General features: G+C 60.6%; 3 protein-coding genes across 5 annotated transcripts in view; all 3 read left to right on the forward strand.

The window, feature by feature from the left end:
* Positions 1-6,117: 6,117 nt before the first annotated feature.
* On the forward strand, positions 6,118-11,504 carry ATP6V0C (ATPase H+ transporting V0 subunit c). Its single transcript, XM_072835397.1, has 3 exons — positions 6,118-6,385; positions 10,443-10,626; positions 10,771-11,504. The coding sequence occupies exons 1-3, from the start codon at positions 6,307-6,309 to the stop codon at positions 10,973-10,975; spliced, it is 468 nt and encodes a 155-aa protein (XP_072691498.1). The 5' UTR covers positions 6,118-6,306; the 3' UTR covers positions 10,976-11,504.
* A 162-nt stretch (positions 11,505-11,666) lies between these two features.
* Positions 11,667-21,565, forward strand: AMDHD2 (amidohydrolase domain containing 2). 3 transcript variants are annotated; one of them, XR_012035399.1, is made up of 11 exons: positions 11,667-11,856; positions 12,044-12,180; positions 12,257-12,396; positions 18,632-18,686; positions 18,861-19,073; positions 19,158-19,246; positions 19,340-19,484; positions 19,560-19,667; positions 19,806-19,897; positions 20,869-20,970; positions 21,322-21,565. XR_012035399.1 is itself a non-coding variant. In XM_072835395.1 (11 exons), exons 1-11 carry the CDS (start codon positions 11,774-11,776, stop codon positions 21,408-21,410), a joined length of 1,230 nt encoding a protein of 409 aa, XP_072691496.1. In that variant the 5' UTR covers positions 11,668-11,773; the 3' UTR covers positions 21,411-21,565. The 3 variants fall into 3 exon arrangements, 2 of the variants coding, with proteins under 2 accessions (XP_072691496.1, XP_072691497.1); XM_072835395.1 differs by having other exon boundaries at positions 11,668-11,856; positions 19,829-19,897; XM_072835396.1 differs by lacking the exons at positions 11,667-11,856; positions 12,044-12,180; positions 12,257-12,396 and adding an exon at positions 15,286-18,413 and having other exon boundaries at positions 19,829-19,897.
* Positions 21,566-25,073: 3,508 nt separating this feature from the next.
* Positions 25,074-26,191, forward strand: part of PDPK1 (3-phosphoinositide dependent protein kinase 1) — a 79,385-nt gene continuing 78,267 nt past the window's right edge. The window contains exon 1 of the mRNA XM_072835403.1: positions 25,074-25,098. The gene's annotated coding sequence lies outside the window, so the exon portion shown is untranslated. The remainder of the gene's footprint in view (positions 25,099-26,191) is intronic.

A 26,191-nucleotide genomic window follows, 5' to 3' on the forward strand; every position in this document is an offset into this window, starting at 1 on the left:
TAGACTGGCGTGTCGTGACTGGATGTGTGGCTTGGCAGCCAAATCTAAGTTGGGGAAAGTGAAAATAAATGATTTAGGAATACGGTCAGTCAGTGTTCATTTGAGCCCTAAATAAAATTAAGGCAAACTAGTGAAACCACACTGAAATATTTGATACGCAAACATTTCTGTGGGATGGGAGGGCCTGGGAGCAGCTTCTCTGGTCATGACCACGTGGACGGCCGAGGAGGACAGGGTGACACTGGCCCGAGGAGGATCGCTCCCTGAAGCCTCCCTCTCTCTGTTGGAAGGAGACCCACTCTGCTGCACTCATGCACACCAAGTCGTCGCCCCCCCACCCCAGTTTTTTTTACTCCGGTTCACAGCGCCCATCACGTGGACACATGCCCCAGGGTGAGGAACGGGGAGCAGCCACCAGGAACCGCCGTCCAAAGTCTCAGTCCAGGGTTGCGCGGATCCCCGTCACACGTGCAGCCCGGCTTAAACCCTGCTGGTTCAGAATGAGAATATTTTGTCTGGACGTTGGTATGAGCCCGCGTGCATGTCCCCTCAAATACCCGGCGCTCCCCCGGCCGTACCCGTATCCTGTGAAGAAAGCCGCGACACCTGGTGGCTTGCAGCCAGGCCGATGCCGTCCCGGTGGGGCTCCTCGGGGCTGCCGCTGCCGCCTCCCATGCGGGGGAGCTGCTTCTCTCTTCTCCCTACTTCCCCACTGTAGGCTGCGCCCCGCAACACTCCGTCCCCCGGCACTTTCCTGCTGCCCCGCCTCGGGCACCCTGGCGCTGCTGGCGCTCAGCCACGGTGTTTTCCGGGGCCTTTATGCAGGCCTGTGGCCGGCCTGGCCGCTCCCCGGCCCTCAGGACGTGGCGGTCACGCTGCCCCGGAGGCCCCAGGAGCCCCTGTGCTGCTGCTGTCCCGTCCAGGCTGGTTCTGGAGGGGAGATGGGTGTGCTGCTCTCACGCAGCAGTGTGCATTTCTGGGGGCCACGCTTGGGGGATGCCTCCAAACTCCCTGCAGCAACGACTCCTTACTGTAAGCGTCCTTGGCATCATTTTGTGACTGACGTTAAGACACTGGCCCAGGCCTGTTCCCTGGGTGAGGGGTGGCCCTGGGTACAGAGCTGTAGCCCTTGACTTCAGACGCCTGCCTCCCTTGGCTGGGTCGGCTTCGGGGAGCAGTGTCTGCGTGGAGCTCAGCCCGCCTGGGGACGCCCCTGCCCCTGTACCTCCCAGCACCTGCCCTCACGGGGGGCCCCCTGCAGGCCTGCTTCGCGGTGGCTGTGGCCCATCTTGCGTCCCCACCTCCACCCAGCCATGGGGGTGCTTTGTTTCAGTGTCTTTTTTTTTTTTTTTTTTTTAACATTCAGCCCAACCATTTTGAAGTGACCAACCCAGTGGCCTTTGCACGCATGTTCAGGTAACACGCCTGTGTACCCTTCCCTAGCCGCCTACTCATCTCTTAACCCCCACTCAGGGACCATCCACGCTGAGGCCTGAGGACTGCTTCCAACTCAGCAGCCAGGCTCCGCGCTTGGGATGATCTGTGAGTTAAGTTCAAACCGGCTCGAGGCTCTTCCCTTGCTCCAGACCTTCTTCATCTGTTAGGGCCTTGTTCAGAGATCGGCCCTCCGGGGCGTCCAAGCTACCATGCCCCACCCCCTCTCGTCTCCCTTCTGTGTCCAGTAACCACAGTTTCCACTGTAGCATCAGGACATCAGGTCTGCACGGTCAGCCCCACCCCCACCCCCCACCCCCCACCTCCAGACTGCAAGCTCCTGCAGAGTGAGTGCCTTCTTCCTCAATTTTGGATCCCTGGAGCCTAGCTGGGTGCCTGCACACACTACATGCTCAATAAGTGTTAGAGGAGTGGCTTAGGGTTGAAGGCAGCTGTAAATCCTGCTGGTGGAGGCAAACCCTGAATGGGCCCGGACCAGACGGAGCATCCAGGGCAGATGATGCCCCTAACGGGCACCGTTTCTGAGAAGCTGCCCCGCGTGCCGGCCTGGGTGCCAGGCCCCGTTCATGCCCAACAGCCCAGAGGGAGGAGCACACACCACCCCCTGGGGGTCAGGTTTGGTCCCTGGCTCTCTCCCACCAGTGATGGTGGTGAGTGTCGGGTCCTGATTGTACCACTCTGTATTTACCTAGAGGACGTTTTTAATTTGGGGACTTCTTTTTAATCCTATCATTTTGGGTCACCTGGGTGGCTCAGTTGGCGAAGCATCTGCCTCAGGTCATGATCCTGGGAATGAACCCCATGTAGGGCTCCCTGCTCAACGGGGAGCCTGCTTCTCTCTATCTGCGCCTCCCCCTCCTTGTGCTCTTTCTTTCAAATAAATAAAATCTTTCTAAAAACTTGTATCAGGGCAGCCTGGGTGGCTCAGCAGTTTAGAGCCGCCTTCAGCCCAGGCTGTGATCCTGGAGACCCGGGATTGAGTCCCACATCAGGCTCCTGCTTGGAGCCTGCTTCTCCCTCTGCCTCTCCCTCTCTTTCTGTATTTCTCATGAATAAATAAAATCTCTAAAAAATGAAAAAAAAAACCTCGTATCATTTTATACGCCTTAATTTTTTTTTTTTTATGTAAGCTCTACACCCAACATGGGGGCTTGAACTCATCATCCAGAGATCAGGAGTTGTGTGCTCTGAGCTGAGTCAGCTGAGCACCCCAGTATAAGCCCTAATTTTATTTTTTTAAATTTTTATTTATTTATGATAGTCACAGAGAGAAAGAGAGAGAGAGAGAGGTAGAGACATAGGCAGAGAGAGAAGCAGGCTCCATGCACCGGGAGCCCGACGTGGGATTCGATCCCGGGTCTCCAGGATCGTGCCCTGGGCCAAAGGCAGGCGCCAAACCGCTGCGCCACCCAGGGATCCCTAAGCCCTAATTTTAGAAAATCATACCAGAAAAATCACCTTTGCTCATTCCCCTCCCGTGGCACTACTAGGCCCTCATCCCAGCCTTGCATGGGCCACCAGGAGCTCTTGTCCAGCCAAGCCACGAGAGCAGGATGCCATCTCTTAGCATCATGCCCCATGGCATGCCTTCACTGTGACATGGAAAAATGGAACTGTCCACAGGGAGAGGGCGCCCTGCAATTTCCTGATGTTCTTGGTAAGGCTGCTGCCATCAGCTGCCAAACTCCTTTCTTGTTGACGTGGCTTCCTTGGGATAAGTCCATCTCTCCAATCACTTGGAAAGTAATTCCTGGTCTCTGTCTCCCCAGCTGTCCCCCTCCCTCGCCTCCCCCCCAATCTCTATCTCCCCCTATCAGGGTCTCTGGCTTGAGTTTCCCAAAGCCTGCCCTCATTCCTAGAAATCCCCACCTGTGAGATGACAGGCCAGGGTCTCGAGATGCTGTGATTTCTCACTGGGGACCTAGTGGTGAGGGGGAAGGCAGAGGCGTGTGTCCCCTGTCACACACCACACGCACCCCAAGCCCCACCTGGTGCTGGGAGGCCAAGGAGAAGGTGCCCTGGGTCCCTCCTGGCCCCATCTCTGGTCACTGGATGCTCTCCGATCCTTCATATAGGAGACAAGGAGGTGTGGTAAGCCACCCCGGCTCGGCCCCACTGCGAGTTGGAGTTTCAATTCCACCTCTCCCTAGCAGATTGACCGGGCCAAGACATTTGACCCTCCTAGGCCCACTTCCTTGTCCACAAAACAGGAGTCAAGGAAGGTGATATATTCCTCAAAGGGTCTTTATTAGGATTGTATAACACTCTAACACATTTAGGACAGGCCTGGCACACACCTGGGGATCAGTAAACATTAGCTTTATGTGTCAGACATCCTACCGGGGATCAGGGTACAGAAGAAGAGGCACTGGGACTCCCAGTAGGGGATGTATTGAGTGACAAAAGGTAATAGTGGAGTGTGAGGGATGGAGGAGGGCTCTGAGAAGGGAGGAAGGGAGGTCCGGAGGGCTTCCTGGAGGAGGTGGTGTTCTTGAGCTTGAGTAGCACCCCCTCTGCAAGAAGGGAAGGAGACTAGTTGGTGCAGAGCCACAGGCTTGGGACACACGTGAGGAGGGAGCAGCATGACAGGTGATGAGGTGGGGGACCGGTGCTGGGGATAGATGGGAAGGGACACCAAAGGGTCCAGCCTGTGACAGGAAGACGTTGAAGGATTCCAGGAACAGAGCGGCTGGTCAGGCATGCTGGCTGGAAAGATCCTGCGGATTGAGGGTGAAGAATGCTTTGGGCGGAGGGAGGCTGGGACAGCAGGCCAAGCAGGTAGAGGCTGTGAGGAGCCCCCAGCGGGAAAGGAGGGCCGCTCGGGCTAGCGGCGGGGTGGGGGCCGAGCCCGGAAGCCCCGGGATCCAGGGCTGGTGAGTAACCGGGAGTGAGCAGTGGCGTGACTAAGGCTGCTGGTGCCAGCAGCTGGGTGGACGCTTGTGTCTTTTGCCCAAAATGGAAATAACAGAATGGAACGGGGGGGGGGGGGGGGGGGGAGGGGAGGCGGTGAGGCCGGTGGGGACACGCTGGCCTGGGGTGGCAGCAGGGTCCCCAGACCCAGTGTGACCTCCCCAACCCACTCTGACCCCTAGACCTAGGATCCCCGCCGCCCTCGCAGGGTGTGCTCTGCCCACCTCTGGGGCTCCGACCACGCTGCTCTCTGACCAGGGGCACCTGCCCCCCTTCCTCTGAACTCCCCCTGCCCGCAGGCTCCCAGCCCTGCAGGGCCCGGGCTGGTCCTTGTTCCTCCCTGTGACCCCGGGAAGAAGGTAATGAGGGGTCAGTGCTGTGGGAGGTGAGCTGGAGAGGGGGGAGGGTGTGCAGCAGGCAGCTGCCCTGTGGCCACGAGGCCCACTCCCACGGCCTGACAGCCGTCCCCTGGTTTCGAGCAATGGCCATCTCAGGTGACCTTGGCAAGGCAGGGAGCTGGGAGGGCAGGTGAGGTGCAGGCGCCCCCAGAAGGCCGCTCTCCAGAAGTCGGAGAGGAGACAAGAGGGCAGCCGACCAAGGAGGGCAGGCCTCGTCGTATGGCAGCCTCCTCCCTTCAAAACAGGACAGACCAGACACACCGTGGCTGCGGCCCGGCCACGGGGAGGAGGGCGCCAGGGAGGTGCCCGGGCAGGGAGTGCGGCGGGAGCGCTAGGCCTGGGGCCACCCCGCCGCCCACGTGGGGAAGCCGCCACCCAGGACAGTCAGCGAGGGGGCCAGGAGCCCAAGCAGGGCGGAGCACCAGCTCCCACCCGCAGTGGACCAAAGGGCGAAGCGGGGCAGAGCAGGTGGGGAGAGAGAAGGCAGCCCGCTGCGTGCGGGCTGGGAGGGAACCGCCGGCCGCCCCTCCCCGAAATAAATGCGGCCCCGCAGGTGCCGGCTCTGCGGGAGCACAGGCCGGAGGGCATGGGTCCCAGAGCGTGCGGACACCTGGGGAAGCATCCACAGGTCACAGCACCCACAGGGCTTCAGGGCGGTCACGCCTACGCCCTGAAGGGCGAAGAGCCCCCCCCCCCCAAGTTTGGGTCCCCGATGCAAGGGCAGATGCGCGATGGGGGCTCCTCGTAAGCCGGGAGACAAGGCACCGATCGCTGCGTCGGCGGCAGCTGGGGCCGTGTCTGCGGGAGACGGATGGCAGGGTCGGGGTAGGGGGAGCCCGGGGGCACAGGGCCTCCCGGGCCGGGGGTGGGGGGCTTTCCCGGGGCCGGCGGCACATCGGGCCGGCGCCCCGGACTTGGGATTTGGGCTCCGCCTGCCCGAACCCTCGGGCCGCCCCGCGAAGTGTGGAGACTTCCCCGGTCCCGGGGTGAAGGCCGCGAGAGAGCCCCGGCCGAGCCGCCCGGCGAACGTAAAGCGAAGCCGCACTCGGAACCCCACAGCAGCTAGCGCCGCGCAGCCGCAGAGAAGGCGGGGCGCGCAGGCCCCGCCCCCTATGCTAATACAGACGGCCTGCGCCCCGCCCCCGCCCGGGAGCCGGACGGGCCCAACGCCGCGGGGGGTGAACGGCTCTCAGCGTCCGGCCCCGCGCTCGCGGGGGCCGAGGTGGGGCGGGACGCCCGGGTCTTGGCCGGTCGGGCGGCGGCACCGTGCGGGAGCGGTCAGAGGACCGCTAGGGCGACCGCGGGAGGGGCGCCCCCCCGCCGCCACGCATGGTACGGCCCTCAGGGGCGGGGCCCGGATCATGTGACGCGGCCGCGGCCGCCATTTTGTTCTGCGGTGCTGGTATTTAGAGCGCAGCGGCTGACGGGCCGGGTCGCCTTCGCAGCCGCCTGACCGCTCCTCGCGCTCCCTCGCCCGCCGAGCCCGGCCCGTCCTCGCCCCCGCCTCGGCCCGCTGAAGCTCGCCCTCTCCCCACCCGCAGACATGTCCGAGGCCAAGAACGGCCCCGAGTACGCCTCCTTTTTCGCAGTCATGGGCGCCTCGGCCGCCATGGTCTTCAGCGGTGAGCGCCGCGGCAGGAGGGACCCGGGAGGCTGGGGGCGCGCGGGCGCGCGGGTCGGAGGCCCGCATCTCCCCCGGGTTCGGTGTGTGACGTCACGCTGACGTAATTCCGAGCTGTTGGGGGGTCCCGGGGCTCACGTGACAGCGGGTGGGGGTCGGGGCCGCAGAGGGCTGCGGGGCGCAGGGCCTGCGGGCTGGGCGGGGCGGGGGTGCGGGTGTCTGGAGTCTCCCGGGGATCTCTGACCGACAGCCCTGCCCCGGTCGGTGTCGGTGCGGGGGTGGGGCGGCGGCGCCGGTGCCATCTTAGCCCTGGGAGAGGCGGGCGGGAGGAAGGCTGGGGTGGGGGCGCGCGATCCTGCGCCTGCTCTGCACCCCCCATCCTGCGGGCAGGTGTGACATCACTCCTTGGAAGGCTCCCCTTGACGGGGGCCGGCCCTGTCGGGCGGAGGTGGGGGCAGGGCATGAGCCCCCGGCTCTCCCTCCGACACACACACTCCTCGCCCCTACGGCCCCCTCCCTCCCCCACGAGAGTGGAGTGGATCCGAAGCCAGAGGCAGGTGCTTCGCGGGGGGTGGGGCTGTCACTTCCCCAGTAGTCCTGGGGTGTGTGGGTTGCTGTGGGAAGCTGGGCTGAGGGGCTGGTCCTGAGACCTAGGATTGCGTGGAACAGGGTGGGGGTCGGGACAGGGCAAGGGCAAAGGATGGGTGCCTGGGAGGCAGGCCAGCAACAGCACTGTGAGTGTGCACGCTTGCCAAGAGTCTGCCCCAGGGTGCGTGAGAGGGTGGTGTGAAGTGTCTGCCTTGAGGGGAGTGGGTCTTTGTCCTTAGAGGGATGTCTTCTAGTTCTGGCCTGAATGAATGAATGAATGAATGAATGAATGATTTCCTGAGACCCAAGATTGGGAGGGCTCCTCTGGGGGAAGAAAAGGGGCCTTCCGTGTCTAGATAGCACTCTTATTCTGAAGTTGTGTCTTAATGGTCATAGGGTGTCGAATTCAGTGGAAATTGGTGTATGTGGGAGAGAGGCCTGTGGGCCGGGCCCAGGAATGTGGGACCCAGGAAGGTTAGCCCTGGTCCCCCTGCAACCCTCTAGACTGGTCTGGCCTGGTCTCCTCTGGGCCTTCTTGGGTAGGTCTGGTTTTTGGTTTTGATGACTCCGCCCTGCCCCACCCTACCTGGTGGACTGGGGAAGCTCCTTGTGCAAGTATGGGAAGGTTTGGACTCCAAACAGCCTCTGCTGACTGTAAACACTTGTGGTGCAGGGGCTTGGGGACTCTGCTCTCTTGCCGGCCTCCCTCTGCCTGGGCCTGTCCGCTAGTCATGAGTTGCTGAGTGAGCCGTGCCCTTCCCATCACGTGTGAGTTAGGGGTCAATTGTGGTGGGAGAAGTGGTCTGCGGACTTCCCCTTCCCTCCTAGCCGGGCCTGCTCTTTCCACATCTGTAGGGGTTGCCTGCTTCCAGCGCTCCTGGACAGGCTGCTGTGACTCGCTTCCCCCCAGCCTTTTCTGCTCTTTGCCTCCACAGTGCTCTCAGAGATTCTACTTGGTCTGGCCACCTGTGGCTGTCTTTCGTTCATTCAGCAAATCTTGATTGAGCTCCTACTACGTGTCAGGTACAGGGGAACGTCAGTGAACAAAACAAGATTCTCCTGCCCCAGAATTCCTTGAGTTCTGGCTGTCCTTGCTTGGTCTGGAAGCCCTGAGTTTGCCCCCTGAGCCCTTTTTTTGTACCCAGCTCCTGGCCTGTCTTCAGTCACCAGGTACATCTCTTCCTTTCTAGAACTTAACTTGATATTTTCAGATGGAGCCTGACCAGAAGGCAGGCCTCTGGAAGTTACTGAGAACCAGCGTATCAGTGGTCTACGATTTTTTTTGGTTACCCCAGGCCCCCAAGGACTGGTGCCACCTGCTCCTGTGGGCCCGATCTCCCTTCCTGCTTCCCCTTTTTTTTGTGACGAAAGTCCTGTCCATTCTTTCTTCATCAACTCTTCCACAGGCTGTCCATTGCTCCTTTTCTGCAATCTCTTTGACTTCCTCCCTGCCGGCAAGTACCCTGCCCTTCGTGTGTTCCCAGACTTGCCTCCTGATTGCACTCTTTTCTGTGCCCCGCTTGATTTGGGACCTTGTCGGGCTCAGTCTCCAGAGCTAGCTAACATCCAGGGCTTTTGGGGATACCTGCTGCTGCCTAGGCCAGGCCACTATTCCCTGATGGTCAGCCCTGTTTCTTCCCTTTGTTCGTCCTGTTGCCTCCCCACCCCCAGTCACACAATCTTCCTGCCACCTCCTGGAAAAGAGCCCAGCTCACTTTCCATGTCTGGCAGTGTCCTGCTGCCTGCAACGCTGACTTCCTAGTAGTCAGTTTCTCACTCAGTGCCACATGTCACCTGTGCTCTCCTGCTTGAGTAATAAGCCACAGCACTGGTCTCTTGCATGTGTGTGACACAGCCTGATGTGGTGCTGGGCCTGCAGTAGGAGCCCCCAAATATACTGCGACCAGCAGAGTTCCAGAAGAGCATTGTCAAGACCAGCCCTGAGCCCCAGGTTGATGGTGCTGAGTGTCTAGGAGTGGTGCCTTTAGGACCAGGTGATGGAGGCAGTACAATTCCTCTGCTTCCACTGCAACCTCTTTTATCTTTCTAGTAGCTCCCAGTCTGGTGTCATGTTGGTGGATGTCTCCATTCGTGTCATTTTAGTCCTTTTTTGCTCACTCACATTTCTACCCAGTGTTACCTTATGGAGCCCTTCCCCAGACCCCCCTCCCCCACCAGCCTCCCCACTCTTCTAGGATGTGTTGCTTTGTTTGGAGGTGCCATGTGTGTCCTCACCAGGCTTGGAGCCCTGGGAAGCTAGAGCTCCTTTGACTTCCCTGCTCGGTAATGAGCATAGAGGGTAGCCATTTTTTGTGGCCCAAATAGGTGAATAAAACATGCCGAAAAAAGGTTGGGATTGTCTTGTTCTTTTCCACCTCGGAGCCATGTTATTCTCTGCTCAAGTGGTGCAGTGAGACCCTGAAGGGCAGGAGTCAGAAGAGCCACCTGGCCCCCTGTGGCTCTGTTCTGTGCAAAAGTTACTCTAGACTCTGAGGTCAGGATAAAAGAACTTTCAGGAAGACCGCACACTCTAGAGGGAGGACGGATATCATCAGAGGAGACAGGCCACCCTAGAGTTTCCTCCCTACCCCCATTCCTGGAGGCCTCAAGGAATCTAGGCTTTTGAGTGTACGAAGGGGGACTTCTGGAAGGTCTGCCTGGGTGGGGGCTCCCTGTGACCTTTTTCGGTTACTACAGCTCTCCTTGGCTCACACTTTTTGCTCTGAATTTTTAGAGAGGATTCTTTCCAAACTTGAGGGTCCGGACCTTCTGCGTGGCTGAGAATGCACTCAGCCTGCTGACAAGATGCTAGCCCTCCTGGAGGGCTGGGAGTGGTGTGGTGGGCAGAGCCGGGAATTGGGAAAGCTGTGGCCGGAGATCGGGCTTGTGGGGCCAGCTTCCTCTGACCCTGTGGTTAGGCCGTGTGTTGAGGCTCTTCCAGCGTGTCCCTGGTGGAGCCCCGAGGCAGACTGGCTGACCCTGACCTGACATTTGGGCTGCTGAGATGTAGTCACTTGGTGGTTTGCCAGGCCGTTTCTGACCTGAATATCCGGGACTTAAGATGGTTTAAAAAAAAAAAAAATGTCCAGAATCTTAAGGCTTAAGGGCCCCAGCTGTGTATTTCTCCACAGGACTGGGCTGGACCCATCACAGCTCCACCCTCTAGGCTGCAGGCAGCTACACAGAGGCTCCCTGGAAGATGGGGCCAGCATTTCACAGCAGAGCAGGAGCACAGATAGGCCAGACAGCCATAACGGTCTCCGGTGGAGAAAGAGTGAGCTACCTGGGCTCCTTGCATGCCCAGCTGGGGCTGTTGCCACTGAGGGCTACCTCCTGCCCCTGGCTGGGTACCAACTTCATGTCCTCTTTGTTAGAACTTAAGGTGTCCTTCAACTGTGCCAGAGCTACTCCCAGGGTCCTGGTCCCTGGTACTCTGAGCTCATCTTGCTTTTCCCCCATCTTCCCCACAGCCCTAGGTGCCGCCTATGGTACAGCCAAGAGTGGCACCGGCATTGCAGCCATGTCTGTCATGCGGCCAGAACTGATCATGAAATCCATCATCCCAGTGGTCATGGCTGGTATTATTGCCATCTATGGGTTGGTGGTGGCAGTCCTCATCGCTAATTCCCTGAATGATGGCATCAGCCTCTACAGGTGAGTGCTGGGTCCCTCTGCACCTGTCCTGCCCTGCCTGGGGTCAGGCCACTACACAGGGCTGGGAGGGCATGGGAGGGGCATTGGGTGGGTGGCTTCCCCAGCAGGTAGCTAATGTTTCTCCTGTATCCTCTCTCCCCGCAGGAGTTTCCTCCAACTGGGTGCTGGCCTGAGTGTGGGCCTGAGCGGGCTGGCGGCTGGCTTTGCCATTGGCATCGTGGGGGACGCTGGTGTGCGTGGCACCGCCCAGCAGCCTCGGCTATTCGTGGGCATGATCCTGATCCTCATTTTCGCCGAGGTGCTCGGCCTCTACGGTCTCATTGTTGCCCTCATCCTGTCCACAAAGTAGCCCTTCTCCAAGCGCACCAGCCACAGAATATGATGTAAAGACCACCCCCTCATTCCAAAATGAACAGCCTGACACACATGCACGGGGCAGCTGCCCCCCACCCCCAGTAGTTGGTCTTGTAAATGCACAGTGTCCTAGTGCCCATCGTCTGTTACTCCGGCCTTGCCCCCGCCCCGTGCCGTGGACATCTGGGCCCACTCATTCCCCATCTAGGCCCCCGACCAGTGAGGATGCAAGCCCCTGGCCGCCCCCACTCATCTGCCCTAGAGTGCTCTGTGTTTAAGGATGAATTAGACTTGTCATTTTTCTCTTCACTGGATGTTTATTATTTATAAAGATTTGATCTGTTCATACGTCTGTGGAGCAGCCCTCCGTCTCCCAACTATATAGTAACCTTAGGTAGTGTTGCGTTATGGGGTTACCGTTTGCCCTGAGGCTCGGATGGAACCACTCTCGTCCAGCCCCGGCTGTCCGGGGCCGCGGGCCCTGAGCGGAGCCGTGTCCAATAAAGTTCTCGGTTGTGACTGGACGCCTGTGTGGACCGCTTGTGTGGGATCAGGCTGGGGGCGGGGCGGAGTGGGCGGACGGGGCGGCCACGGAATCCCTGCAGGCCCGGGGCGCGCTGGTCACGTGGGCGGCCGGTCACGTGGGCCCGCCGCTCACGTGATGCGCCTCAGTCAGCTGAGGGTCACGTGGGTGCGGCCGAGCTCGGCGGTCCGCAGTCGGCGGGGAGCGGGTAGCGGGCTTGGGCTGCTGGGCTCCGGGCGCCGCCCTCTCGGCCGGGCTCGGTGGCTCACGATGCGCGGCGGGCAGGACGGGGCGCGGGCCCCGGTGCTCCAGTTCACCAACTGCCGCATCCTGCGAGGCCAGGCGCTGCTCAGGTGGGGCGCCGGGGCGGCTCGGGGGCGCCCGGGGCGGCGGCCGCTCGGGGGGCGCCGGGGGCGGGCGGGCGTAGGGGCCGGAGCTGCGGGCTGCTTTCGTGCGGGGCGCGGGCCAGGGAGCTGCCGCGTGGCCCACGGTGCGGGGCGGGCAGCCTTACCCCCCCCCCCCCCCCGCTTTTGGCCGCAGGGAGGATTTGTGGGTGCGCGAAGGCCGCGTTCTGGACCCCGAGAAGCTGTTCTTTGAGGAGCGGCGAGTGGCAGATGAGCGGCGGGACTGCGGGGGCTGCATCCTGGCGCCCGGCTTCATCGACGTGCAGATCAACGGTGCGGTCTAGGGCTGCGGGTGGCGACCCCGAGAGGGTGGTCTGGGCACCGTGGGACCTTCTCTTTGTGGCCGTAGGTGGATTTGGCGTTGACTTCTCTCAGGCCACGGAGGACGTGGGCTCAGGAGTCGCCCTGGTGGCCCAGAGAATCTTGTCGCATGGAGTCACCTCTTTCTGCCCCACGTTGGTCACCTCACCACCAGAGGTTTATCACAAGGTGAGGTCGGGCTCCCAGTGTCCAGGAGAGGGGGCTCCAGAAGCAGCAGCACTTTCTCGAATCTGCTCCCACCAACACTTCCCACTAGCACCTGGCCTCACCTGTTGGCCTCCTTCCACCGCGTGGGGTCCTGCCCCAGGGCTTGCTCATCCGGGTGTCCCACAGGCGGTGCCTTCCCCGGCTGCACGTCCTTTCTGAGCTGCCCTCCAGGCTCCAGAAACCGGTTGCTGGGACTTTCTGATTGCCACATCCGTGCCTGCTCCTCAGGCTCATCCCCCCCAACCTGTCTGTGCTCGCTGAGTCAGGGGAGTGTGCTTTCCAGAAAGAAGCTTCCCTGCCCCCAGCCCGGCCTCCTGCTGCTCTTGTCTGCCCCCACATCCTCCCACTGGTCCTCCCATCCGAACCTCCCTGGTATTTCCTTTGTGGGGTTTTGTCTTTATTCTTTTTTTTTTTTTTTTTTAAGATTTTATTTATTCATGAGAGACAGAGAGAGGCAGAGGCAGAGGGAGAAGCAGGCTCCCTGTAGGGACCCCGATGTGGGACTCGATCCCACCCAGTTCCCGGGACCACACTCTGGGCCGAAGGCAGGTACTAAACCGCTGAGCCACCCAGGGATCTCCTCTGTCTTTATTCTTTACCACGTCTTATCATTGGGTTTTTTTGTTTCCGAGTTGCTGGAGAGCAGTTAGTATTTCTCGTGCTTTTTTTTTTTTTTTAAAGATTTTATTTATTCATGAGAGAGACACAGAGAGAGGCAGAGACAGAGGCAGAGGGAGAAGCAGGCTCCCTGCAGGGAACCCGATGTGGGACTCGGACCCTGGGGTCACACTCTGAGCCAAAGGCAGATGCTCAACTCCTAAGCCACCCAGGCGTTGCTCCTCCTGCCTCTTAACTGCTTGATGCTGAGAGTTTTGAAAAGTGTGGGTGTTCCCTTACCTGAGCAGAGTTTAGGGAGGTGACTGTTACCCTGTAATCCCTCATCTTTGCTCCAGTGCCATGCTTCTCTCCAGTGCAGGGTCTTTTGTACAATGATCATGTTGCCCGCTGTGGGGTCCTTCCCGGGTGTGTGGACAGAGAGTCCAAGCTGGATGTTGGGGGAGGTCAGGAGTGGGCTTTGGGTTTGGTCTGGGCCCCATAACTTCACTGGTTAGCGGGGGGCGTCACAGGACACTATTTTGTTCTGAGTCTGTTTTCTCAAGTCTAAGTTGAGACAGGTGACCATGTCCATCTCCTGGGGTTGTGCCGTATGTATTTTTTTAAAAAGATTTTATTTATTTATTCATAGAAACAGAGATAGAGGCAGAGGCACAGGCAGAGAGAGAAGCAGGCTCCATGCAGGGGGCCTGATGTGGAACTCGATCCAGGGTCCCCAGGATCAAACCCCGGCTGCAGGTGGTGCTAAACTGCTGCGCCACCGGGGCTGCCCTGTGCTGTACGTATTAAGGACTTGGTCAACCGTCAGCTGTGGACATTTTTCTGGAAACTTCCCCCAGGTCTCCCATCATAGTCGGTTGTTAAAAACTAAGCTCACCTTCCTGCTGGACACCGGCACCAGGTTCTGTTTTCTCCGCTGGTTGTCCGCCTGTGTGTTCCCCCCTGCTTGGAACCTGGGCACGTGCCCGTCTTGCTGCCTCCACGTTGCTTGCCCTCCCCCTTCCTGAGCCCCACGCTCCCGGCTCTCAGTCCTGCCACAGGGGCCTTCCCAAGGTACAGGCCTCGGCGCACCACTCGCCCTGCTCCACCCCACCCCTTTGATCCTCGGGGTCAGCCCATCCTTCTCAGTGTCTCCTCTGCCTGCCTGAGCCTCTGTCCTCTTCTTAGGCACGTGCCAGCCATTCTAGGCTGTTCTCTTTCTATCTCCGAGCCCACTGCCTGGAAGATCTTTGCCTTGTTCTATTTGATGCTTCCTTTTTGAAGTCCTGACGCTGTGGCTCTGCTGTGTGGTCGCACACCGCCTACACCTTCAGCAGCACATGTGACCGCTGCCTCGCAGGAGGTGAGGGCTTTTTCTTTAGGACCGCCGGTTTCTGGCCTTGGGGACTTTTGGCTTACGTGGTTTTACTAGTAGCTGTCATCCTCCATAAGCACTTGCAGGTTGAAAGCCTCAGGCAGCAGAAAGGAAGGTCGTGGAGGGTGGTGAATGTGAAAATTGGATCTTGGTATTCTCTTAGCAACTACAGGACTACTCCCTGGGATCCCGCCCCGCCCCAGGGCTGGCTCACTCTGGGCAGAACTGGATTGTTTCATTTGTCAGGTCCTTTGTCATCATGTTCTGGTCCACTGAGACCACCTGGTTTGTTTCTGCGGTCTCCTTCAGCCTGACTGTTTGATCGCGCGTTGTTCTCTGCTTCAAGTCCCATCAGCTGCTTAGCCAAGACGTGGCACCTCCTTGGGAGGCAGCCACACCTTTGCCTCTGGCCCCACACGCCCTGTGTCCTTTGACCTCTTCCTCTGCCTTCCTGCCGGGAACTGGCCTCGTTTCCCCTACGTCTGTCCGTCTGTCCGTGCTATCCCGTGTTCTGCCCTCCCAGCTTAGCGTTCTCTAGCTCTTCCTGTAAATCTCTGTTTTGCTTCAAGGTTTGAAGGAAATCCTGAGTGTCTTGTTTGGACCTCAGGTTCTGAATCTGAGACTCGGAGCTTATGGGGTCAGGAGTGGCACATGTGAGCCCAGGTGGGGAGAGCAGCCAGGGACGGACACGGCGCGGGTCCCCTCTCCTTGTGTGTCGTTCCCCAGGAGAGCCTCTGCGGAACCCCCTGGAATGTCCCATGTGGTGTCCTCGCTGCAGACAGCAGTCCAAGGATTCACCCACCATCCCAGCCACCCCTTGGGTTGGGGCAATCTCTTCCCCGCTGTGCGTGGCGCTGAGCTCCCTCAGAGGACTTTGGAGAAAGCTTGAGGATGGAACCTGACACTCGTCACGACACCGTCTCCCGGTGGCACGTGGGCAATGGGCTGAAGGCAGTGGGTCTCTTCAGTGTCTAACATGCATGCCCACCTGTTCGGGGGGGAAACATCTATTCTGGAAAAACTCAGCCATTTTTTTTGTTTTTGTTTTTTTGTTTTTTAACAAAATCTGTAGTGAACTTACACTTATCATCACGTGACTCATTAGGAAAACCAGCCCTTTGTCCCCACTGGCTCCCATGGAGAGACGTCCCTTTCAGCTCAGCTGATTCTTGGAATTTGCTCTCTGGTCTCCAGTACAGGCTGGTGCTCCTACCGACTTGTCGGTTTAGGGCCACGTGTGTGCATGTGTGCGTCCCACCAGAGGACAGGGTGAGGCTGTCCTCCCAGGCTTCCAGCCGCCCCACTGACCTCCCCAGGTGGCCGCCTGCAGTCTTGGTGAGGCCAGCTGGCAGCACTGGTGACGGGGACTCAGATACTCCTCCCACCTTCCTGCTGCCTGCTGTGCTTCCCTTGGGGTCGCTGCTCTGCGTGTGCTACGTTGCTTTTATCTGGTGACTCAACTCCAGGGTTCCTGCCAGTTCCTCACTCTTCTTTCGGGACGTCAGCACGTACCAGGCGCTCCAACAGTGTTGCCTTCCTGGAGTGGTCTCCAGAACCCATTTCCCAGTGCGGACTGCTGGCTTCCTTGGGCCCAGTGGTCCTGGCACACCCTTGCTCTCACCTGGGGGGAGCCCCTGCAGATCCCCCATCCTGGGTTTGTTGGTTTATGCCTTCGTTTTGGAGCACATCCACAAGTTTCTGCTAGAGGAAGGGGTCATAGGAGGTGAAGTTTTTGAGATCTTGAAGGTCAGAGTGTTTTTACGCTCTCTTTATTATTATCTAGATTTTATTTAATTCTAAGAGACATAGAGGCAGAGACACAGGCAGAGAAAGAAGCAGGCTCCTTGTGGGGAGGGAGGGGGTCGTGCATGGAGCCTGATGCGGGACATGATCCCAGATTCTGGGATCATACCCTGAGCCAAAGACAGACGCTCAACCACTGAGCCCCCCAGGTGGCCCTTTTTACTATAATTATTTTTTAAGATTTTATTTATTCATGGGAGACAGAGAGAGAGGCAGAGACACAGGCAGAGAGAGAAGCAGGGTCCATGCTGGGAGCCTGACGTGGGACTCGGTCCCGGGACTCCAGGATCATGCCCTGGGCCGAACGCAGGTGCTAAACTGCTGGGCCACCCAGGGATCCCCCCCCCTTTATTATTTTTTAAAAAGATTTATTATTTTAGGGAGGTTCTGTTTTCTCTGCTGGTTGTCCGCCTGTGTTTTCCCCCCTGCTTGGAACCTGGGCACGTGCCCGTCTTGCTGCCTCCACGTTGCTTGCCCTCCCCCTTCCTGAGCCCCACGCTCCCGGCTCTCAGTCCTGCCACAGGGGCCTTCCCAAGGTACAGGCCTCGGCGCACCACTCGCCCTGCTCCACCCCACCCCTTTGATCCTCGGGGTCAGCCCATCCTTCTCAATATCTCCTCTCTGCCTGCCTGAGCCTCTGTCCTCTCCTTAGGCACGTGCCAGCCATTCTGGAGGAGGAAAGAATCTCAGGTGGACTCCCCGCTGAGCAGGGAGCCTGATGTGGGGCTTGACCCCAGGACCCTGAGATCACGACCAGAGCCGAGATCGAGAGTCAGACACTGCATTGACTGAGCCCCCCCCAGATGCCCCTGTTGCCTCCTCTCTTGACGGGGTTGCAGTTCTGTTAGGAGTGACTCTGCTCTGGAATCTTAAAGGCGTTGCTGTGTTGTGTTGTGACTCCTGGGGCTGCTGCTGAGAAGCCAGAGGCACTGAACTCTGATACTTTGTGTGTGGGGCTCATGGCACCTTCCCTTTGGCCCTGGGCTCCTCAGTGTGAGGGGACGGGGTTCCTCCATCGTGCTGGCCGTCAGCTCCGCCGCTCAGGCCGAAGTCTGACTTTTGGTTTTGTTTGCTTGTCTTCAGTGATTGCTTCGTGATTTTCTCTGCCGCTTCCCTGTCGCCCTCTTCCCAGGAGTTGTCACTCCGCTGTTGGGCCTCCGGGTGGCTTCTCTAAGTCTTCTCTGACTCTGTTTTTCAGTGTTTGCTGTTTTTACCACACGGTTCTTTTGGGTTTTTTGTTTGGCTGCTCATGTAGCCTTAGTTTGGAGAAGCTTGCTGTGTCTCGGAATGCTGACGCTCCGTCCTCGTTTCACGGGTGCGGGACCTGTCCTCACGCGTCCTGGCCCCGCCGGCCCTGCCCCGTTTGTCCTGTGTCCTCGGCGGCTTCCCCCGGCTACTGCCGAGCCTTGGCTGTCGGCTCCGTGTGAGATCGGGAGCCAGCAGGCTGCGGTGCCCGGGAGCTTTCCTGCGGCCACCGCGGGCCAGGCCTCACTGCACCGTGCTGACAGCGTCGGGCCGGAGGTTTCCCTGTGCGTCTGCACCTCTCACTTGGAGCCCCTGGGCCTCTCCTGCGCTTCCTGGTGCTTCACGGGCGCGGTTGGCAGCACAGCTGCTCTGCGGCGAGGCGTCTCTCGGTCCCCGCGCTTCTCAGGGCGGCGGGCGCTGCCAGGCCTCCAGCGGCAGGGCTGCGGAGCACCGCCTGTCCCCACGTGGACCCCGTGTGGGTCCCCCACATCTGCCCAGCACCGTCCTCAGGCTCCCGAGACAGTTCTGCTCTTGTCTTGCGCGTCACACAAGGCTTCGGCCTCTCGCAGATCTCCAGGTTTTGTTGGGGGCAGGGGAGCCCGGGTTGGGGGGGGAAGGAGGCGGGCGTGTTTGTCCCGCAGCGCGGCCCAGGGACCTTGCTGCCCGCGGGGCTCCCTGCCCACCTCCTTCCCCACATGGCTTCCTGCGGGAGGTGCGACCTGGGGCACCTGCCTGTCTGCGTCCACGGTGGGGACCGTGAGCACCTGGACGGACACCGGAGCTTCCGATGGCGCTGAGGCCTCAGCCCACGGCCCTGCCCGCACCAGGCTCTCCGGCCCACACCCCTCCGCCCGGAGTGCACCCCCCTTCCAGCCTGGCCGTGCTTCTGGTCCTGCAGCCCGAGGCCAGGCCCGTCGCCTGGGCCAGGTCCACAGCCCGCCGTGTCCCCGCTGCTGTCCAGGTGCCTGCCCTCTGCCCAGCTCCTCCCCCGGCTCCTGGGCCTGCCTCGGGTCTCACCTCCGCGTCCTGTTAGTTCTCGAACTGCGCTTCCCCAGGCCGAGCCTGGGGGCCTGGAGCTTCCCATTCCTGAGGGAAGGCCGTTGGGGGGCTGATCTCTGATCTCTGACCGCCGGGCGCTGGGCCATAGGGGGCAGGGCTTTAACAGCTGGTTCCCCCCAGGTCCTTCCTCAGATCCCTGTGAAGAGTGGTGGTCCCCATGGGGCAGGGGTCCTCGGTGAGTGGCTGACCCCTCTTCCTGCCCCCGCCCTGGGAGGCTCCTTGGGGACCTGGTGGCAGCCCTTCCTCCTCCAGAGACCCAACTGGGAGGGCGGCTGGGCAGGCCATAGGGGCTGGGGCGGGGGCTGCAGGGCAGGAGGCGAGCTGGAGACATCCACTCCCCTCCTCCCAGGGGTGCACCTGGAGGGCCCGTTCATCAGTCGGGAGAAGCGGGGTGCACACCCCGAAGCCCACCTGCGCTCCTTTGAGACCAACGCCTTCCATGACGTGCTGGCCACCTACGGGCCCTTGGACAACGTCCGCATTGTGACGCTGGCCCCCGAGCTGGGCCGAAGCCATGAGGTGATACAGGCGCTGACGGCCCGTGGCATCTGTGTGTCCCTAGGTGAGGAGGGCCGCCCCCAGGGTTGGGCCCATGGCGGGGGTTCCTGGGTTGGGTGCACAGTTTGAGTCCAGGTCCCCTATGCAGGACACTCGGTGGCCAACCTGCAGGCTGCGGAGGAAGCCGTGCAGAGTGGGGCCACCTTCATCACGCACCTCTTCAACGCCATGCTGCCTGTGAGTGCCCCGCCCCCCGTCTGCCAGTGCCCGGGGTGGGTGGGTGTCAGGCTCCTGCCATCGCTTAGCTGCCTCCCTCCTATCCCTGCCCAGTTCCACCACCGTGACCCAGGGATCGTGGGGCTTTTGACTAGTGACCGGCTGCCACCAGGCCGCCACATCTTCTACGGGATGATTGCTGACGGCACACATACCAACCCCGCTGCCCTGCGCATTGCCCACCGCGCCCATCCCCAGGGTGAGTGGCAGGGCAGGGTGGCAGCAGCTGGGAGGACCCCGTAGGGGTAAGTCCTAAGGCCCCTTCTCTCTGCAGGGCTGGTGTTGGTCACCGATGCTGTCCCTGCCCTGGGCTTGGGCAATGGCCGTCACACGCTGGGGCAGCAGGAGGTGGAAGTAGATGGGCTGACAGCCTATGTGGCAGGTGAGCCACCCGCACATCCCTGCTGACTGCCCATGTGGGAACAGCCCCCAGCCTCCCGTGGGATCCAAGAATCCGGGTGTTCCCTGCCAGCCCAGTGCCCACCCCCCACCTAGTGCCTGGTGGCCTCTGGTCCCCCAGAGCCTGCCCTCTCTGCTCTCAAGGCACCAAGACTCTGAGTGGCAGCATCGCCCCGATGGACGTCTGTGTCCGGCACTTCCTGCAGGCCACAGGTCAGTGAGGCTGGGGTAGGGGGAGTGTGCGGTGCGAGTGTGTGTGCATGCATGTGTGCGTGTGTGTATGTTGAGCTACATCTGGGAGAGGTTGGAGGGAAGCGTGGAGACCACTAGAGTCTCGTACCCACATCCCTCGTCTGGTGGAGCTCCCAAGGGATGAGCACCAGGGATGTGGCCGAGGCCCCTCTGCAAGTAGCTCAGGGGCAGGTTAAGACAATGACAAGCAAGCAGGTGGTTGGAATCCAGGGTGACAGGCAGTGAAGCCGTGGTACCTGAGAAGAGAAGGGACCTCACTTTATGCGCAGGAAAGCCTTCCAACTTGGACCCTGTGGGCTCACGGGTACAGAGCTGGGGGGAGGGGGTGGTCAGAGCAGCGCTCCAGGCTTCCTAAGAGGGTGGGCGTGTTCTCGGGGAGCCTGGAAGGGGTGTCTGCAGAGGATGTGATTGGCTAGGCCCCGTGGGATTCTTGGTGCCATGGGGCTGGGGTGTCCCTGGGGGTTCCAGGGTTCAGCGTGCTATTTTGAGCAGTAGGAGACAGGCCAGGAGGCAGGAAGTGGCTTCGGCCTGGCAGCTGGGGTGGTGATGGGACCAGAAGGAATGGGGTTTGGTCATGTGGCCTCTTACGGGTAGCAGGGGTAGGAAGTCAAGTCGAGGTGGCCTTATTGATGCCCAGGCTACTGCTTCTTTGTCGGAGGGCTCTTTCTGGGACCCTGACAGGGGAGGGGCCTGCAGGCCTTTTCGTGTGAGAAGGGGGAGGCCTGTCAGGATGGGATGGGTGAGTGAGCGGAAGGAGGGTACCTAGCAGTGTCCTCGGATGGGGTGCAGGTGGAACCTTGGCAACCTGCCGCAGGGTCCTGGGACATCTCTCTTCTCCAGTTCCTAGGCGTTGGAGCCCCAGGGCTGCGGTGGGGAGGGGCTGCCAGCGGTGCTGAGATGGGGGATGTTACCCACTTGTGTCCTCTGAGCAGGCTGCAGTGTGGAATTGGCCCTGGAGGCTGCGTCCCTGCACCCCGCTCAGCTGCTGGGGCTGGAGAAGCGCAAGGGGACCCTGGACTTCGGGGCGGATGCAGGTCAGGGGCCAATGCGGGCACCCGGGCCACTGAAGACTTGGGGCAGTGCCAGGGCAGGTGGGATCTTCCCTGTGCCCAGGTGGCCTTGCCCAGCTGCCAGCCTCCCCATGTGCTCCTTTCTCCTTCTGACATAGGAGGCAAGGCTGGGGGAAGGGCTGCCGGGGCCTCTGTCCCTTGTACCCTACTGCTGGGAATGCTGGTTCAGGACCTGGGTCAGCTTGCGATGGGTTGGGGTGCTGTGCCCAAGTCATGTTGCAGGCCTGTTTCCCCAGTGGCGTCAGGGTGGGGGAGGGAGTGGGGGTGGCGATGGGCCCACCCCTGCCTCCTTCTCACCGCCCCCCTCTGACCCAGACTTCGTGATGCTCGATGACTCTCTCCACGTGCGGGCCACCTACATCTCGGGCGAGTTGGTGTGGCAGGCGGAGGCGGCCAGGCAGTGACCGAGGACCACAGCTGGAAAGGATGCCCAGCCTTGGCTGGACGCTGGCGGGGATGAGCCGTGGAGGAGCTGGTCTCCAGGGAGCCATTGGCCACCCTGCCCCTGGCGGAGGCCTCCGCTCAGGACGCAGCTGGATAAACATGCGCCCAGCAGGGACTTGTCTGGTCTCCGAGTTTTGCTTCAAAGCAGGGCGCCGTCATGTCAGAGCAGGGCGCTGACACCTCAGTGGCTGTCTGGGGGTGCTGGGGAGGTGGAGTGCTTGGATCTCAGGGTCAGGAGTGGGAGTGGCTGGATTCTGGCTTGTGGCAGCCTTGCGGGGTCCCAGTGGAGGTGACGGGGCCCTCTCCAGTTGCACAGCTGTGCCTGAGGCCCACAGAGCCCCAGGCAGAGGTGTGGTTGGAGGTGGTGGGAGGGGAAGCCCTGGGTCCTAGGTTGGAGAGCAGACGGGAAGGGGCTGGGACAGTGAGTGTAGACAGCATCAGAAGTTCACATGTTGGGACTGAGGGCAAGGGTGCTTCTTGGGATTTTGCACAAGGAGAGAATCGTTTGTGGAGACAAGTCAGGAGCTGGGTGTGGGAGGGGCCTCGGGGGGGGGGGGCGCAGCGCAGAGTGTCCCATGGCCTTGCTCTCTGCACCCTTGAGTTGGGCAGGCAAAGTGGGGGTGCAGGGCCACAGTGCCAGGTGCTCCCCCAGCCTTTGGAAGGGATCTGCACGGGCCTCTGGACCCCAGCTCGCCAGGCTGGGAGTGCAGGAAGCCTTACGAGGGCGCCTGAGCTCGCCCTGGCTGCCACTCCTTGCCCTGCCTGCAGCCTTACTTCCTTGAGCCCTTGGGATAATCAAGGCTCCACTACCTGTAGTGTTTTCCCTGAACGACCCCTCGCCTGAGCCGGCTCCCAGGTGGGCACGATGATCCCACATGCACGCTGGAGGTTGCACAGCTGCAGGTGAGCCTGCCTGGTACTGCTGGGCGGCTCGGAGGTCACTGGTATCCCGAGCCCTGCAACTCTTTGTCCGTTAGTGTGATCTGAGGCCTTCCACGTCCCCTCGGCCCTGGCAGCAGTGCCCCCACGCTGGGGGTGTGGGTGGTTGCGTTCCCCGGATGGGGGCCCCTGCAGGTACTGAGGACTGTGACACGGGATCAGCCGGCAGGGCCTGGTGGAGGCCCAGAGCCGGGGTTGACACTCTCCCCCGTCATGTGCTGGGGTGGGCAGCACCTTCCCCCTTTCTCATGAGTGCCATCCTTGGAATGGGAGGTCCAAGGGCCGCGTCTTGGGACGCCATCGGGTGCGGCCACCATGCCCCTTGCCTCTGCCGCAGAACCCGCTACAGGAAGTGCCTCCGGGGCCCTGAGCAGCCTGGGAAGAACCTGCACCGGAAGGCCAGGCTCAGGCCAGGCTCAGGCGAGGCCTGGGGCAGAGGCCACTTGTAGGGGTATGAAGGGATGGGGTCTCAGGCCACATGCCAGTGGGGTACAGGGATGTCCTAGGCCTGACGGGTGACTGAGCAACTCCTGCCTCTGCTGGCGCCCGTGATACAGGGGAAGGGCCCAGCTAGGCGGGCGCGCTGGAGGGAGGGGGCAGAGGAGCGTCTCATCCCTGCCGAGCTGAGGAGCTGAGCGGCCCTTGCCTGCTGGGTGCGGGCCTCATTCTAGGTGCCTTACGGCTGCTCTGCCAAACTCCAAAGGCGTTTCCTGTTGGTCACCCCATTCTCAGCTGGGGGAGGGGCACTGAGCATTCCAGAGCTGGTGAGCACTAGAGCCGGGGTCTGGCCTGGCCTGCACCACCCTGGGCTGCACGGGGACCTGTCCCTGCACTGCCTGGCTGGGCAAAGGATCTGGGAAGGGCTGGTGGAGCTGGTGGTCAGCGAGGGTGAGGAGCCAGCGCTGGGTGGGAAGGGCACTTGCAAGGGGAGCTGCCCACCACCCACTGGCACAGGCCTGGTGCCTTGGTTGGGACTGCGGCCACCCTCGTCGTTCAGGGGTGCAGCCGGCACCGCCAGCGATGCGGAGCTTCTCCGTCACCCCGAAGAGTAGCTCTTCCCACTAGATAATATCCCTGACACCCCTCCCCCCTCCGCGACCTGGCACCCACCATTCCACTAGGGAGCCTGAAGCTGCAGGGCTTTAAACAGCCGTCCTTGCCATTTTAGGACCCCAGCAAGGACACGGCCTGGCTGCAGGGCGGTCGATGTGGGTGGGCCTGAGTCCTTGAGGTTGGGGGGGCTCGCTGAGAGGACAAGCTGGGGTGGGGTCCCTGGGGAGGTGTCCCTCGCGTGGGAGGTGGGAGGGCCCTGTGGGGGGGGGGGCTTGTCGGACTCCCCAGGAGTGGGAGCTGCGGAGCGTCCCGAGGGCCGGGGCTCCCCGTCGAGGGGTCCTCCAGGCCCCGAGCGCAGCGTTGGGGCGCTGACTGGTGCTGAGCGTCTGGGAGGGCGGGGGTGGGCAGCCCTCCGGGTAGGGGGGTGGGGGGGACCCTCAGAGGAGCGGGGAAAGGGCGGGCAGCCCTCCAGGGGGGTTCCTTCGGGGGGCGGGGCCCGCAGCCCCAGCGCCGGGTCGCGCGGCCCCAGAGATCGGGGGAGGGGTGCGGCGGGCGGGAGGACGGGCCTCTGCCGGGGCCAATCGGGCCCGCCGCGCGCTGGGACGCGCCGCCCTGAGACCCGGTCCCGGTTTAGGGGACCAGCCGCGAGCCGGGAGACCCGGAGGGCGCGGGGTTCCCCCTGTGCCCCTCCCTGCTCCTTCCGGTCGCGCTCCTGTGTGGCCTGGTCCCCAGCCCGGAGCTGGTCGGGGTGGGGGGTGGGGGGCACCCCACTGGGCACCTGGGCCCTCCCCAGCCCCTGGCGCCCTGTGCCCGCGCGGGCCCGTCTTCGAGCCCTGCCTCTCCCCGACGATTAGGGCGCCGCGTGGTCCTTCCGACCCGACCGAGCCTGCCTTTCCTTTTGATTCTCTCTGGTTTGTTTTATAAACCGGGATTGTGCTTTTTGATATTGCTTTGCTGATTATTATTTTTTGGTTAGGCAGCGTGGAATGGGAAGCTGTCTGGGTGGGGACGCGTGGAAATGTCTCGCTACTGTGACAAGGTCCCCAGGTGCCTTGAGATGCACGTTTTATGACGTTAACCAGCGCCCGCCAACGAGCAGTGGCCTTCCTCCCTGCCCCCCCCGCCCCAAGGCCCAGGCCCCTAGCAGGAGGGACCATGGGGTGGCTCCTCCCTGCCCACCCCCCCGGCCTGGGCCCCCAGCAGGAGGGACCGTGGGTGATGCTGAAGGGGACCTGGTGTGGGCACGCCTTCAGGCCCTTTGGGTTCCTGGCTTCCGTGTGCCACAGAGGGGCCTTCCTATTAGTTTTCTTGTGTTCCTGTAACAAATTACCACAAATTAGGAGTTTCAAAGAACACACATTTATAGCTCTGGAGGTTGGAGTCAGAAATAGGGCTCAGTGGACCAAAATCAAAGTGGGGGCAGAGGTTCATTCTCCCTAGAGGTTCTAGGGGGAGATCTTCCGTTCCCAGCTTCCAGATGGTGCCCACACTGATTGTCTCACCGCCTCCTGCATTTGCAAAGCCAGTGCCAGCAGGTTGGACTGTTCTATTTATGTTGCCTCGTTCAGACTCTGACTCTTTTTCTCTTCCATCTTTTAAGGACCCCTGTGATTATATTGGGCCAGCCTGGATGATCCTGGATAATCCTCTTTTAAGGTCAGCTTGTTGGCAGCCATAATTCCTCCTTTCTATGTCACACATTCACGACCTGGGTGAACAGGTCACCCAGGTCATTTTTGGTGGGGCCATTATTCCGCCTACCATCTCTTCTAGAGAGAAGGGCCTGGGCCAGAGCTCCCGAGTGCCTGGGTCTAAAAGAAATGCCATATTCCTATCATCAGCGTAGGAGGGTGCTCATTTCCTACATGCTTGTCAGCACTGGATGTTTACAGTCTTTGGGATTTTAAACAGTTTTTGGAGTCAGACCATTTTACAGTGGGGGAGTTGAAATTTAGGGAGGGAAGGCTGCTCACCTGAGATTTGATGCAACTTTGTGTTTCTTGTTTTCCAGTTTAGTTAAAATATTTTTTTTCTAGGTACCACAATTTGTATGAGAAGGTATTTTCCCAGGTGGCTTGCAAATTATTGGCTTTGACATTTATCTTTCTCTTTCTTAAAGATTTACTTTTTTATTTGAGAGAGAGAGTATGTATGTTGGTAGGGAGAGGAGCAGATGGAGAAGGAGAGATAGTCCCAGGCAGGCTCTGTGCTGAGCACAGACTCCAACTCGGCGCTCAATCTTATGACTCGAGCAGAAACCAGGAGTCAGATGCTCAACTGCCTGCACCACCCAGGCACCCCAGGCATCTTTCATCCGTCTACCTGCAGCCAGATGCATCTTGAGAGCCTTGGGTGTGGTGACCAGGCACTTAGTGGGCAGAGGCAGGAGACCACATGATTATCTTTGAAGGGTCCTCTTGTGTTTTCCTAACGGGATGTGTGGTAATTGGTTCCCCTCCCTGCCTCTTCGCCTGACTCTTTTCTGGCTCTCAAAACCTCCAGGGCCACAGGCTTGGCCTGCCTTTCTCATCATGTCTCTCCTCATCTCTTTCTGCACCCCAGTAGAATTGGGGTCCTGGCTCTTCCCTGGATGAGCTCTGGTGCCCAGCCTTGCAGATGGCCCCCGGTGATCCCACCTTGGGGATTCACAGCTTTGTGTGGTTCTTCCCACATGGCACCAGGTGATTTTGTGTGACCAGTACAATGTGGGTAGAAGCAATGCTGGATCACTTCAGAAATTAGGGTATAA

Source organism: Canis lupus, chromosome 8 (genome assembly GCF_048164855.1).
Source record: "Canis lupus baileyi chromosome 8, mCanLup2.hap1, whole genome shotgun sequence".
In the NCBI taxonomy this organism is placed as follows: domain Eukaryota; kingdom Metazoa; phylum Chordata; class Mammalia; order Carnivora; family Canidae; genus Canis; species Canis lupus.